Source organism: Coregonus clupeaformis, chromosome 8, assembly GCF_020615455.1.
Source record: "Coregonus clupeaformis isolate EN_2021a chromosome 8, ASM2061545v1, whole genome shotgun sequence".
Classification (NCBI taxonomy): Eukaryota; Metazoa; Chordata; class Actinopteri; order Salmoniformes; family Salmonidae; genus Coregonus; species Coregonus clupeaformis.
The window spans coordinates 62,010,367-62,025,941 of record NC_059199.1 but is presented as its reverse complement, the minus strand read 5'-3'; the positions used below and the strand labels follow the sequence as shown (position 1 = coordinate 62,025,941).

Below are 15,575 nucleotides of genomic sequence, written 5' to 3'. Positions count from 1 at the left end.
TCCTCATGGTTACAGACCCAACAACATTATATAGTATCCCCTCCTCATGGTTACAGACCCAACAACATTATATAGTATCCCCTCCTCGTGGTTACAGACCCAACAACATTATATAGTATCCCCTCCTCATGGTTACAGACCCATATAGTATCCCCTCCTCATGGTTACAGACCCAACAACATTATATAGTATCCCCTCCTCATGGTTACAGACCCAACAACATTATATAGTATCCCCTCCTCATGGTTACAGACCCAACAACATTATATAGTATCCCCTCCTCATGATTACAGACCCAACAACATTATATAGTATCCCCTCCTCATGGTTACAGACCCAACAACATTATATAGTATCCCCTCCTCATGGTTACAGACCCAACAACATTATATAGTATCCCCTCCTCATGGTTACAGACCCAACAACATTATATAGTATCCCCTCCTCGTGGTTACAGACCCAACAACATTATATAGTATCCCCTCCTCATGGTTACAGACCCATATAGTATCCCCTCCTCATGGTTACAGACCCAACAACATTATATAGTATCCCCTCCTCATGGTTACAGACCCAACAACATTATATAGTATCCCCTCCTCATGGTTACAGACCCAACAACATTATATAGTATCCCCTCCTCATGGTTACAGACCCAACAACATTATATAGTATCCCCTCCTCATGGTTACAGACCCAACAACATTATATAGTATCCCCTCCTCATGGTTACAGACCCAACAACATTATATAGTATCCCCTCCTCATGGTTACAGACCCAACAACATTATATAGTATCCCCTCCTCATGGTTACAGACCCAACAACATTATATAGTATCCCTCCTCGTGGTTACAGACCCAACAACATTATATAGTATCCCCTCCTCGTGGTTACAGACCCAACAACATTATATAGTATCCCCTCCTCGTGGTTACAGACCCAACAACATTATATAGTATCCCTCCTCGTGGTTATAGACCCAACAACATTATATAGTATCCCTCCTCGTGGTTACAGACCCAACAACATTATATAGTATCCCTCCTCGTGGTTACAGACCCAACAACATTATATAGTATCCCCTCCTCGTGGTTACAGACCCAACAACATTATATAGTATCCCTCCTCATGGTTACAGACCCAACAACATTATATAGTATCCCCTCCTCATGGTTACAGACCCAACAACATTATATAGTATCCCCTCCTCATGGTTACAGACCCAACAACATTATATAGTATCCCCTCCTCATGGTTACAGACCCAACAACATTATATAGTATCCCCTCCTCATGGTTACAGACCCAACAACATTATATAGTATCCCCTCCTCGTGATTACAGACCCAACAACATTATATAGTATCCCCTCCTCATGGTTACAGACCCAACAACATTATATAGTATCCCCTCCTCATGGTTACTGACCCAACAACATTATATAGTATCCCCTCCTCATGGTTACAGACCCAACAACATTATATAGTATCCCCTCCTCATGGTTACAGACCCAACAACATTATATAGTATCCCCTCCTCATGGTTACAGACCCAACAACATTATATAGTATCCCCTCCTCATGGTTACAGACCCAACAACATTATATAGTATCCCCTCCTCATGGTTACAGATCCAACAACATTAAATAGTATCCCCTCCTCATGGTTACAGACCCAACAACATTATATAGTATCCCCTCCTCATGGTTACAGACCCAACAACATTATATAGTATCCCTCCTCATGGTTACAGACCCAACAACATTATATAGTATCCCTCCTCATGGTTACAGACCCAACAACATTATATAGTATCCCCTCCTCATGGTTACAGACCCAACAACATTATATAGTATCCCCTCCTCGTGGTTACAGACCCAACAACATTATATAGTATCCCCTCCTCGTGGTTACAGACCCAACAACATTATATAGTATCCCCTCCTCGTGGTTACAGACCCAACAACATTATATAGTATCCCCCTCCTCGTGGTTACAGACCCAACAACGTTATATAGTATCCCCTCCTCGTGGTTATAGACCCAAAAACATTATATAGTATCCCCTCCTCGTGGTTACAGACCCAACAACATTATATAGTATCCCTCCTCGTGGTTACAGACCCAACAACATTATATAGTATCCCCTCCTCGTGGTTACAGACCCAACAACATTATATAGTATCCCCTCCTCATGGTTACAGACCCAACAACATTATATAGTATCCCCTCCTCATGGTTACAGACCCAACAACATTATATAGTATCCCCTCCTCATGGTTACAGACCCAACAACATTATATAGTATCCCCTCCTCGTGGTTACAGACCCAACAACATTATATAGTATCCCCTCCTCATGGTTACAGACCCAACAACATTATATAGTATCCCCTCCTCGTGATTACAGACCCAACAACATTATATAGTATCCCCTCCTCATGGTTACAGACCCAACAACATTATATAGTATCCCCTCCTCATGGTTACTGACCCAACAACATTATATAGTATCCCCTCCTCATGGTTACAGACCCAACAACATTATATAGTATCCCCTCCTCATGGTTACAGACCCAACAACATTATATAGTATCCCCTCCTCATGGTTACAGACCCAACAACATTATATAGTATCCCCTCCTCATGGTTACAGACCCAACAACATTATATAGTATCCCCTCCTCATGGTTACAGATCCAACAACATTAAATAGTATCCCCTCCTCATGGTTACAGACCCAACAACATTATATAGTATCCCCTCCTCATGGTTACAGACCCAACAACATTATATAGTATCCCCTCCTCATGGTTACAGACCCAACAATATTATATAGTATCCCCTCCTCATGGTTACAGACCCAACAACATTATATAGTATCCCCTCCTCATGGTTACAGACCCAACAACATTATATAGTATCCCCTCCTCGTGGTTACAGACCCAACAACATTATATAGTATCCCCTCCTCGTGGTTACAGACCCAACAACATTATATAGTATCCCCTCCTCGTGGTTACAGACCCAACAACATTATATAGTATCCCCTCCTCGTGGTTACAGACCCAACAACATTATATAGTATCCTCCTCGTGGTTACAGACCCAACAACATTATATAGTATCCCCTCCTCGTGGTTACAGACCCAACAACATTATATAGTATCCCCTCCTCATGGTTACAGACCCAACAACATTATATAGTATCCCCTCCTCATGGTTACAGACCCAACAACATTATATAGTATCCCCTCCTCATGGTTACAGACCCAACAACATTATATAGTATCCCCTCCTCATGGTTACAGACCCAACAACATTATATAGTATCCCCTCCTCATGGTTACAGACCCAACAACATTATATAGTATCCCCTCCTCATGGTTACAGACCCAACAACATTATATAGTATCCCCCTCCTCATGGTTACAGACCCAACAACATTATATAGTATCCCCTCCTCATGGTTACAGACCCAACAACATTATATAGTATCCCCTCCTCGTGGTTACAGACCCAACAACATTATATAGTATCCCCTCCTCGTGGTTACAGACCCAACAACATTATATAGTATCCCCTCCTCGTGGTTACAGACCCAACAACATTATATAGTATCCCCTCCTCGTGGTTACAGACCCAACAACATTATATAGTATCCCCTCCTCGTGGTTACAGACCCAACAACATTATATAGTATCCCCTCCTCGTGGTTACAGACCCAACAACATTATATAGTATCCCCTCCTCGTGGTTACAGACCCAACAACATTATATAGTATCCCCTCCTCGTGGTTACAGACCCAACAACATTATATAGTATCCCCTCCTCATGGTTACAGACCCAACAACATTATATAGTATCCCCTCCTCATGGTTACAGACCCAACAACATTATATAGTATCCCCTCCTCATGGTTACAGACCCAACAACATTATATAGTATCCCTCCTCATGGTTACAGACCCAACAACATTATATAGTATCCCCTCCTCATGGTTACAGACCCAACAACATTATATAGTATCCCCTTCTCATGGTTACAGACCCAACAACATTATATAGTATCCCCTCCTCGTGGTTACAGACCCAACAACATTATATAGTATCCCCTCCTCGTGGTTACAGACCCAACAACATTATATAGTATCCCCTCCTCGTGGTTACACACCCAACAACATTATATAGTATCCCTCCTCGTGGTTACAGACCCAACAACATTATATAGTATCCCCTCCTCGTGGTTACAGACCCAACAACATTATATAGTATCCCCTCCTCGTGGTTACAGACCCAACAACATTATATAGTATCCCCTCCTCATGGTTACAGACCCAACAACATTATATAGTATCCCCTCCTCATGGTTACAGACCCAACAACATTATATAGTATCCCCTCCTCATGGTTACAGACCCAACAACATTATATAGTATCCCCTCCTCATGGTTACAGACCCAACAACATTATATAGTATCCCCTCCTCATGGTTACAGACCCAACAACATTATATAGTATCCCCTCCTCATGGTTACAGACCCAACAACATTATATAGTATCCCCTCCTCATGGTTACAGACCCAACAACATTATATAGTATCCCCTCCTCATGGTTACAGACCCAACAACATTATATAGTATCCCCTCCTCATGGTTACAGACCCAACAACATTATATAGTATCCCCTCCTCATGGTTACAGACCCAACAACATTATATAGTATCCCCTCCTCATGGTTACAGACCCAACAACATTATATAGTATCCCCTCCTCATGGTTACAGACCCAACAACATTATATAGTATCCCCTCCTCATGGTTACAGACCCAACAACATTATATAGTATCCCCTCCTCGTGGTTACAGACCCAACAACATTATATAGTATCCCCTCCTCATGGTTACAGACCGCATATAGTATCCCCTCCTCATGGTTACAGACCCAACAACATTATATAGTATCCCCTCCTCATGGTTACAGACCCAACAACATTATATAGTATCCCCTCCTCATGGTTACAGACCCAACAACATTATATAGTATCCCCTCCTCATGGTTACAGACCCAACAACATTATATAGTATCCCTCCTCATGGTTACAGACCCAACAACATTATATAGTATCCCCTCCTCATGGTTACAGACCCAACAACATTATATAGTATCCCCTCCTCATGGTTACAGACCCAACAACATTATATAGTATCCCCTCCTCGTGGTTACAGACCCAACAACATTATATAGTATCCCCTCCTCGTGGTTACAGACCCATATAGTATCCCCTCCTCATGGTTACAGACCCAACAACATTATATAGTATCCCCTCCTCATGGTTACAGACCCAACAACATTATATAGTATCCCCTCCTCATGGTTACAGACCCAACAACATTATATAGTATCCCCTCCTCATGGTTACAGACCCAACAACATTATATAGTATCCCCTCCTCATGGGTACAGACCCAACAACATTATATAGTATCCCTCCTCATGGTTACAGACCCAACAACATTATATAGTATCCCCTCCTCATGGTTACAGACCCAACAACATTATGTAGTATCCCTCCTAATGGTTATAGACCCAACAACATTATATAGTATCCCCTCCTCATGGTTACAGACCCAACAACATTATATAGTATCCCCTCCTCATGGTTACAGACCCAACAACATTATATAGTATCCCCTCCTCATGGTTACAGACCCAACAACATTATATAGTATCCCCTCCTCATGGTTACAGACCCAACAACATTATATAGTATCCCTCCTCATGGTTACAGACCCAACAACATTATATAGTATCCCCTCCTCATGGTTACAGACCCAACAACATTATATAGTATCCCCTCCTCGTGGTTACAGACCCAACAACATTATATAGTATCCCCTCCTCGTGGTTACAGACCCAACAACATTATATAGTATCCCCTCCTCGTGGTTACAGACCCAACAACATTATATAGTATCCCCTCCTCGTGGTTATAGACCCAACAACATTATATAGTATCCCCTCCTCGTGGTTACAGACCCAACAACATTATATAGTATCCCCTCCTCGTGGTTACAGACCCAACAACATTATATAGTATCCCCTCCTCGTGGTTACAGACCCAACAACATTATATAGTATCCCCTCCTCATGGTTACAGACCCAACAACATTATATAGTATCCCCTCCTCATGGTTACAGACCCAACAACATTATATAGTATCCCCTCCTCATGGTTACAGACCCAACAACATTATATAGTATCCCCTCCTCATGGTTACAGACCCAACAACATTATATAGTATCCCCTCCTCATGGTTACAGACCCAACAACATTATATAGTATCCCCTCCTCGTGGTTACAGACCCAACAACATTATATAGTATCCCCTCCTCATGGTTACAGACCCAACAACATTATATAGTATCCCTCCTCATGGTTACTGACCCAACAACATTATATAGTATCCCCTCCTCATGGTTACAGACCCAACAACATTATATAGTATCCCCTCCTCATGGTTACAGACCCAACAACATTATATAGTATCCCTCCTCATGGTTACAGACCCAACAACATTATATAGTATCCCCTCCTCATGGTTACAGACCCAACAACATTATATAGTATCCCCTCCTCATGGTTACAGATCCAACAACATTAAATAGTATCCCCTCCTCATGGTTACAGACCCAACAACATTATATAGTATCCCCTCCTCATGGTTACAGACCCAACAACATTATATAGTATCCCCTCCTCATGGTTACAGACCCAACAATATTATATTGTATCCCCTCCTCATGGTTACAGACCCAACAACATTATATAGTATCCCCTCCTCATGGTTACAGACCCAACAACATTATATAGTATCCCCTCCTCGTGGTTACAGACCCAACAACATTATATAGTATCCCTCCTCGTGGTTACAGACCCAACAACATTATATAGTATCCCCTCCTCGTGGTTACAGACCCAACAACATTATATAGTATCCTCCTCGTGGTTACAGACCCAACAACATTATATAGTATCCCCTCCTCGTGGTTACAGACCCAACAACATTATATAGTATCCCCTCCTCGTGGTTACAGACCCAACAACATTATATAGTATCCCCTCCTCATGGTTACAGACCCAACAACATTATATAGTATCCCTCCTCATGGTTACAGACCCAACAACATTATATAGTATCCCCTCCTCATGGTTACAGACCCAACAACATTATATAGTATCCCCTCCTCATGGTTACAGACCCAACAACATTATATAGTATCCCCTCCTCATGGTTACAGACCCAACAACATTATATAGTATCCCCTCCTCATGGTTACAGACCCAACAACATTATATAGTATCCCTCCTCATGGTTACAGACCCAACAACATTATATAGTATCCCCTCCTCATGGTTACAGACCCAACAACATTATATAGTATCCCCTCCTCATGGTTACAGACCCAACAACATTATATAGTATCCCCTCCTCGTGGTTACAGACCCAACAACATTATATAGTATCCCCTCCTCGTGGTTACAGACCCAACAACATTATATAGTATCCCTCCTCGTGGTTACAGACCCAACAACATTATATAGTATCCCCTCCTCGTGGTTACAGACCCAACAACATTATATAGTATCCCCTCCTCGTGGTTACAGACCCAACAACATTATATAGTATCCCTCCTCGTGGTTACAGACCCAACAACATTATATAGTATCCCCTCCTCGTGGTTACAGACCCAACAACATTATATAGTATCCCCTCCTCATGGTTACAGACCCAACAACATTATATAGTATCCCCTCCTCATGGTTACAGACCCAACAACATTATATAGTATCCTCCTCCTCATGGTTACAGACCCAACAACATTATATAGTATCCCCTCCTCATGGTTACAGACCCAACAACATTATATAGTATCCCCTTCTCATGGTTACAGACCCAACAACATTATATAGTATCCCTCCTCGTGGTTACAGACCCAACAACATTATATAGTATCCCCTCCTCGTGGTTACAGACCCAACAACATTATATAGTATCCCTCCTCGTGGTTACACACCCAACAACATTATATAGTATCCCCTCCTCGTGGTTACAGACCCAACAACATTATATAGTATCCCCTCCTCGTGGTTACAGACCCAACAACATTATATAGTATCCCCTCCTCGTGGTTACAGACCCAACAACATTATATAGTATCCCCTCCTCATGGTTACAGACCCAACAACATTATATAGTATCCCCTCCTCATGGTTACAGACCCAACAACATTATATAGTATCCCCTCCTCATGGTTGCAGAACCAACAACATTATATAGTATCCCTCCTCCTCATGGTTACAGACCCAACAACATTATATAGTATCCCCTCCTCATGGTTACAGACCCAACAACATTATATAGTATCCCCTCCTCATGGTTACAGACCCAACAACATTATATAGTATCCCCTCCTCATGGTTACAGACCCAACAACATTATATAGTATCCCCTCCTCATGGTTACAGACCCAACAACATTATATAGTATCCCCTCCTCATGGTTACAGACCCAACAACATTATATAGTATCCCCTCCTCATGGTTACAGACCCAACAACATTATATAGTATCCCCTCCTCATGGTTACAGACCCAACAACATTATATAGTATCCCCTCCTCATGGTTACAGACCCAACAACATTATATAGTATCCCCTCCTCATGGTTACAGACCCAACAACATTATATAGTATCCCCTCCTCATGGTTACAGACCCAACAACATTATATAGTATCCCCTCCTCGTGGTTACAGACCCAACAACATTATATAGTATCCCCTCCTCATGGTTACAGACCCATATAGTATCCCCTCCTCATGGTTACAGACCCAACAACATTATATAGTATCCCCTCCTCATGGTTACAGACCCAACAACATTATATAGTATCCCCTCCTCATGGTTACAGACCCAACAACATTATATAGTATCCCCTCCTCATGGTTACAGACCCAACAACATTATATAGTATCCCCTCCTCATGGTTACAGACCCAACAACATTATATAGTATCCCCTCCTCATGGTTACAGACCCAACAACATTATATAGTATCCCCTCCTCATGGTTACAGACCCAACAACATTATATAGTATCCCCTCCTCGTGGTTACAGACCCAACAACATTATATAGTATCCCCTCCTCATGGTTACAGACCCATATAGTATCCCCTCCTCATGGTTACAGACCCAACAACATTATATAGTATCCCCTCCTCATGGTTACAGACCCAACAACATTATATAGTATCCCCTCCTCATGGTTACAGACCCAACAACATTATATAGTATCCCCTCCTCATGGTTACAGACCCAACAACATTATATAGTATCCCCTCCTCATGGTTACAGACCCAACAACATTATATAGTATCCCCTCCTCATGGTTACAGACCCAACAACATTATATAGTATCCCCTCCTCATGGTTACAGACCCAACAACATTATGTAGTATCCCCTCCTAATGGTTATAGACCCAACAACATTATATAGTATCCCCTCCTCATGGTTACAGACCCAACAACATTATATAGTATCCCCTCCTCATGGTTACAGACCCAACAACATTATATAGTATCCCCTCCTCATGGTTACAGACCCAACAACATTATATAGTATCCCCTCCTCATGGTTACAGACCCAACAACATTATATAGTATCCCCTCCTCATGGTTAAAGACCCAACAACATTATATAGTATCCCCTCCTCGTGGTTACAGACCCAACAACATTATATAGTATCCCCTCCTCATGGTTACAGACCCAACAACATTATATAGTATCCCCCTCCTCGTGGTTACAGACCCAACAACATTATATAGTATCCCCTCCTCGTGGTTACAGACCCAACAACATTATATAGTATCCCCTCCTCGTGGTTATAGACCCAACAACATTATATAGTATCCCCTCCTCGTGGTTACAGACCCAACAACATTATATAGTATCCCCTCCTCGTGGTTACAGACCCAACAACATTATATAGTATCCCCTCCTCGTGGTTACAGACCCAACAACATTATATAGTATCCCCTCCTCATGGTTACAGACCCAACAACATTATATAGTATCCCCTCCTCATGGTTACAGACCCAACAACATTATATAGTATCCCCTCCTCATGGTTACAGACCCAACAACATTATATAGTATCCCCTCCTCATGGTTACAGACCCAACAACATTATATAGTATCCCCTCCTCATGGTTACAGACCCAACAACATTATATAGTATCCCCTCCTCGTGGTTACAGACCCAACAACATTATATAGTATCCCCTCCTCATGGTTACAGACCCAACAACATTATATAGTATCCCCTCCTCATGGTTACAGACCCAACAACATTATATAGTATCCCCTCCTCATGGTTACAGACCCAACAACATTATATAGTATCCCCTCCTCATGGTTACAGACCCAACAACATTATATAGTATCCCCCTCCTCATGGTTACAGACCCAACAACATTATATAGTATCCCCTCCTCATGGTTACAGACCCAACAACATTATATAGTATCCCCTCCTCATGGTTACAGATCCAACAACATTAAATAGTATCCCCTCCTCATGGTTACAGACCCAACAACATTATATAGTATCCCCTCCTCATGGTTACAGACCCAACAACATTATATAGTATCCCCTCCTCATGGTTACAGACCCAACAATATTATATAGTATCCCCCTCCTCATGGTTACAGACCCAACAACATTATATAGTATCCCCTCCTCATGGTTACAGACCCAACAACATTATATAGTATCCCCTCCTCGTGGTTACAGACCCAACAACATTATATAGTATCCCCTCCTCGTGGTTACAGACCCAACAACATTATATAGTATCCCCTCCTCGTGGTTACAGACCCAACAACATTATATAGTATCCCCTCCTCGTGGTTACAGACCCAACAACATTATATAGTATCCCCTCCTCGTGGTTACAGACCCAACAACATTATATAGTATCCCCTCCTCGTGGTTACAGACCCAACAACATTATATAGTATCCCCTCCTCATGGTTACAGACCCAACAACATTATATAGTATCCCCTCCTCGTGGTTACAGACCCAACAACATTATATAGTATCCCCTCCTCATGGTTACAGACCCAACAACATTATATAGTATCCCCTCCTCATGGTTACAGACCCAACAACATTATATAGTATCCCCTCCTCATGGTTACAGACCCAACAACATTATATAGTATCCCCTCCTCATGGTTACAGACCCAACAACATTATATAGTATCCCCTCCTCATGGTTACAGACCCAACAACATTATATAGTATCCCTCCTCATGGTTACAGACCCAACAACATTATATAGTATCCCTCCTCATGGTTACAGACCCAACAACATTATATAGTATCCCCTCCTCGTGGTTACAGACCCAACAACATTATATAGTATCCCCTCCTCGTGGTTACAGACCCAACAACATTATATAGTATCCCCTCCTCGTGGTTACAGACCCAACAACATTATATAGTATCCCCTCCTCGTGGTTACAGACCCAACAACATTATATAGTATCCCCTCCTCGTGGTTACAGACCCAACAACATTATATAGTATCCCCTCCTCGTGGTTACAGACCCAACAACATTATATAGTATCCCCTCCTCGTGGTTACAGACCCAACAACATTATATAGTATCCCCTCCTCATGGTTACAGACCCAACAACATTATATAGTATCCCTCCTCATGGTTACAGACCCAACAACATTATATAGTATCCCCTCCTCATGGTTACAGACCCAACAACATTATATAGTATCCCCTCCTCATGGTTACAGACCCAACAACATTATATAGTATCCCCTCCTCATGGTTACAGACCCAACAACATTATATAGTATCCCCTCCTCATGGTTACAGACCCAACAACATTATATAGTATCCCCTCCTCGTGGTTACAGACCCAACAACATTATATAGTATCCCCTCCTCGTGGTTACAGACCCAACAACATTATATAGTATCCCCTCCTCGTGGTTACAGACCCAACAACATTATATAGTATCCCCTCCTCGTGGTTACAGACCCAACAACATTATATAGTGTCCCCTCCTCGTGGTTACAGACCCAACAACATTATATAGTATCCCCTCCTCGTGGTTACAGACCCAACAACATTATATAGTATCCCCCTCCTCATGGTTACAGACCCAACAACATTATATAGTATCCCCTCCTCATGGTTACAGACCCAACAACATTATATAGTATCCCCTCCTCATGGTTACAGACCCAACAACATTATATAGTATCCCCTCCTCATGGTTACAGACCCAACAACATTATATAGTATCCCCTCCTCATGGTTACAGACCCAACAACATTATATAGTATCCCCTCCTCATGGTTACAGACCCAACAACATTATATAGTATCCCCTCCTCATGGTTACAGACCCAACAACATTATATAGTATCCCCTCCTCATGGTTACAGACCCAACAACATTATATAGTATCCCCTCCTCATGGTTACAGACCCAACAACATTATATAGTATCCCCTCCTCATGGTTACAGACCCAACAACATTATATAGTATCCCCTCCTCATGGTTACAGACCCAACAACATTATATAGTATCCCCTCCTCATGGTTACAGACCCAACAACATTATATAGTATCCCCTCCTCATGGTTACAGACCCAACAACATTATATAGTATCCCCTCCTCGTGGTTACAGACCCAACAACATTATATAGTATCCCCTCCTCGTGATTACAGACCCAACAACATTATATAGTATCCCCTCCTCATGGTTACAGACCCAACAACATTATATAGTATCCCCTCCTCATGGTTACAGACCCAACAACATTATATAGTATCCCCTCCTCGTGGTTACAGACCCAACAACATTATATAGTATCCCCTCCTCATGGTTACAGACCCATATAGTATCCCCTCCTCATGGTTACAGACCCAACAACATTATATAGTATCCCCTCCTCATGGTTACAGACCCAACAACATTATATAGTATCCCCTCCTCATGGTTACAGACCCAACAACATTATATAGTATCCCCTCCTCATGGTTACAGACCCAACAACATTATATAGTATCCCCTCCTCGTGGTTACAGACCCAACAACATTATATAGTATCCCCTCCTCATGGTTACAGACCCAACAACATTATATAGTATCCCCTCCTCATGGTTACAGACCCAACAACATTATATAGTATCCCCCTCCTCGTGGTTACAGACCCAACAACATTATATAGTATCCCCTCCTCATGGTTACAGACCCAACAACATATATAGTATCCCCTCCTCATGGTTACAGACCCAACAACATTATATAGTATCCCCTCCTCATGGTTACAGACCCAACAACATTATATAGTATCCCCTCCTCATGGTTACAGACCCAACAACATTATATAGTATCCCCTCCTCATGGTTACAGACCCAACAACATTATATAGTATCCCCTCCTCATGGTTACAGACCCAACAACATTATATAGTATCCCCTCCTCATGGTTACAGACCCAACAACATTATATAGTATCCCCTCCTCGTGGAGAAAAGCACCTGAGCTAATTATAATACACAAAGTAAACAAACAAAGAAATGTATCATTCTAACTTTACCTAAAATGATGAATAAGATACTAATGAGATAGATCTATATAAGCAATGTAACAATACAGATGTACAAACTATGGCATATTTGACGATAAGCGGTTAAGAGGCAAGCCGTAATTTCGATTAAGACATGAGCGAGCTGAGACGGATGTAGCGAGCTGAGACGGATGTAGCGAGCTGAGACGGATGTAGCGAGCTGAGACGGATGTAGCGAGCTGAGACGGATGTAGCCTATATAACTATTTGTTCAGCACTTTTGAAATGGACAGCGACAGAATTCAGAACATGGGCCGTTCTTACAGTATTCTCCCTGAACACCAAGTCAGAACCGTAGGATAAATCATAAATATGAGTTAGAAACATTCATTATAGTGTCAAATTTAATGCATGCTATAATTCTGGCAAGCACATACCTATTCTCATCCGTTTGTTGGTTGTGAAGGTCGATGGCTCGTCCATATGAGTCACAACGCTTGACTTCCCCTTTAATCCCAGTTTATTAGCGTTGTCTATATGTGATGCACAATTCTCATGTTTTGCGACCCTTTCAGACAGATGTTTTAAATCCTTCAACACAGACTTGGACCACACACCCTCTCCACTGAATAGCTGGCAGGGGAAGCAAAATAGTGATTGCTTTGAGATGCTTGCAGTTAGCCACTGCGTCCTTCCAAACCACTCATTGTTGAATTTGCGATTTACGAATTGTTGTGTAATGTGTATGTCCAATGGCTAACTGCACGGAGACGTTTTATCTATAATTTCTCTTCATATGACAAGGATTGAAAAGGATTTGCCAGTAGATTGTCAACGTGATTCATGATGATGACTGCTTGTCTAGCTTGCTAGCTAAGATTTTGAAAGTATGATGTTGACATGATCAGTCCAATCAAAGCTACAGTAGATAAAATGGGCGGCGCACAATTGGCCCAGCGTCGTCCAGGGTAGGGGAGGGAATGGCCGGCAGGGATGTAGCTCAGTTGATAGAGCATGGCGTTTGCAACGCCAGGGTTGTGGGTTCGATTCCCACGGGGGGCCGGTATGAAAAATGTATGCACTCACTAACTGTAAGTCGCTCTGGATAAGAGCGTCTGCTAAATGACGTAAATGTAAATGTAATAAAACGTGATTTGAGGTAATTTTGTCTGTGGCCAATGACCTTGAGCCTTCTTGGATGGGCACTTCTAATGTAACTATATGGCAGCACCCAAGGGGGCTTGAACTTTCTAGCTCTCCCTGTAGAGTTTGCGGTGACGTAGTGTCCCCATGAGTGACAGAACACTGAGCCAATCACGGAGCAACTAGAGAACATTTACAACCCCTACGCTCTGTATTTTCCGCTGGCTGCCCCACCACCACAGAAAGCACTGAGCTAGGCTGAAACCCCTGCCTTACTCAAGAAAGCAAGAAAGAGACCATGTTTGTATGCAGCTTTATTAACTCACTATATTATTTTTTACAAATCAGGCGGATATGATTCTATAAGGAAACAATTTAACAAATGGACATATTAAATAAATAATGAAGTGCAATGCTGCAGAGATGAGGGTTGCATGCTCATGTCTTTTAGAGCAGTAGGAGGGAACGAGATCATGGAAATTGAATCTCATTCTCAGTCCAAAACTGAGAGGTGCCAGATCCCGTTCCCGCAGGATCCGGCTAAAATTAAGCACTGATGCTGCTGCCAGATGATGCCCGATTTATCTCAGCATGAATGGTCACCATAGGGACTTGGTTATGCAACCTTTACATTGTGTGCGTGTGTGTGTGTGTGTGTGTGTGTGTGTGTGTGTGTGTGTATCCTAGGTGGCCATAGACTTTACAGCGTCAAATGGAGACCCCAGAAACAGTTGTTCTCTCCACTACATCCATCCGTACCAGCCCAATGAATA

At 42.2% G+C, this 15,575-nt stretch overlaps 1 protein-coding gene across 1 annotated transcript in view; it reads left to right on the top strand.

Moving 5' to 3' along the window:
• LOC121573029 (copine-4-like) overlaps positions 1–15,575 on the top strand; it is a 65,186-nt gene that overhangs the window by 46,526 nt on the left and 3,085 nt on the right. Inside the window, exon 6 of the mRNA XM_045222404.1 lies at positions 15,490–15,575. This exon is cut by the window's right edge and continues 48 nt beyond it. Coding sequence (XP_045078339.1) covers positions 15,490–15,575 — 86 coding nt within the window. The remainder of the gene's footprint in view (positions 1–15,489) is intronic.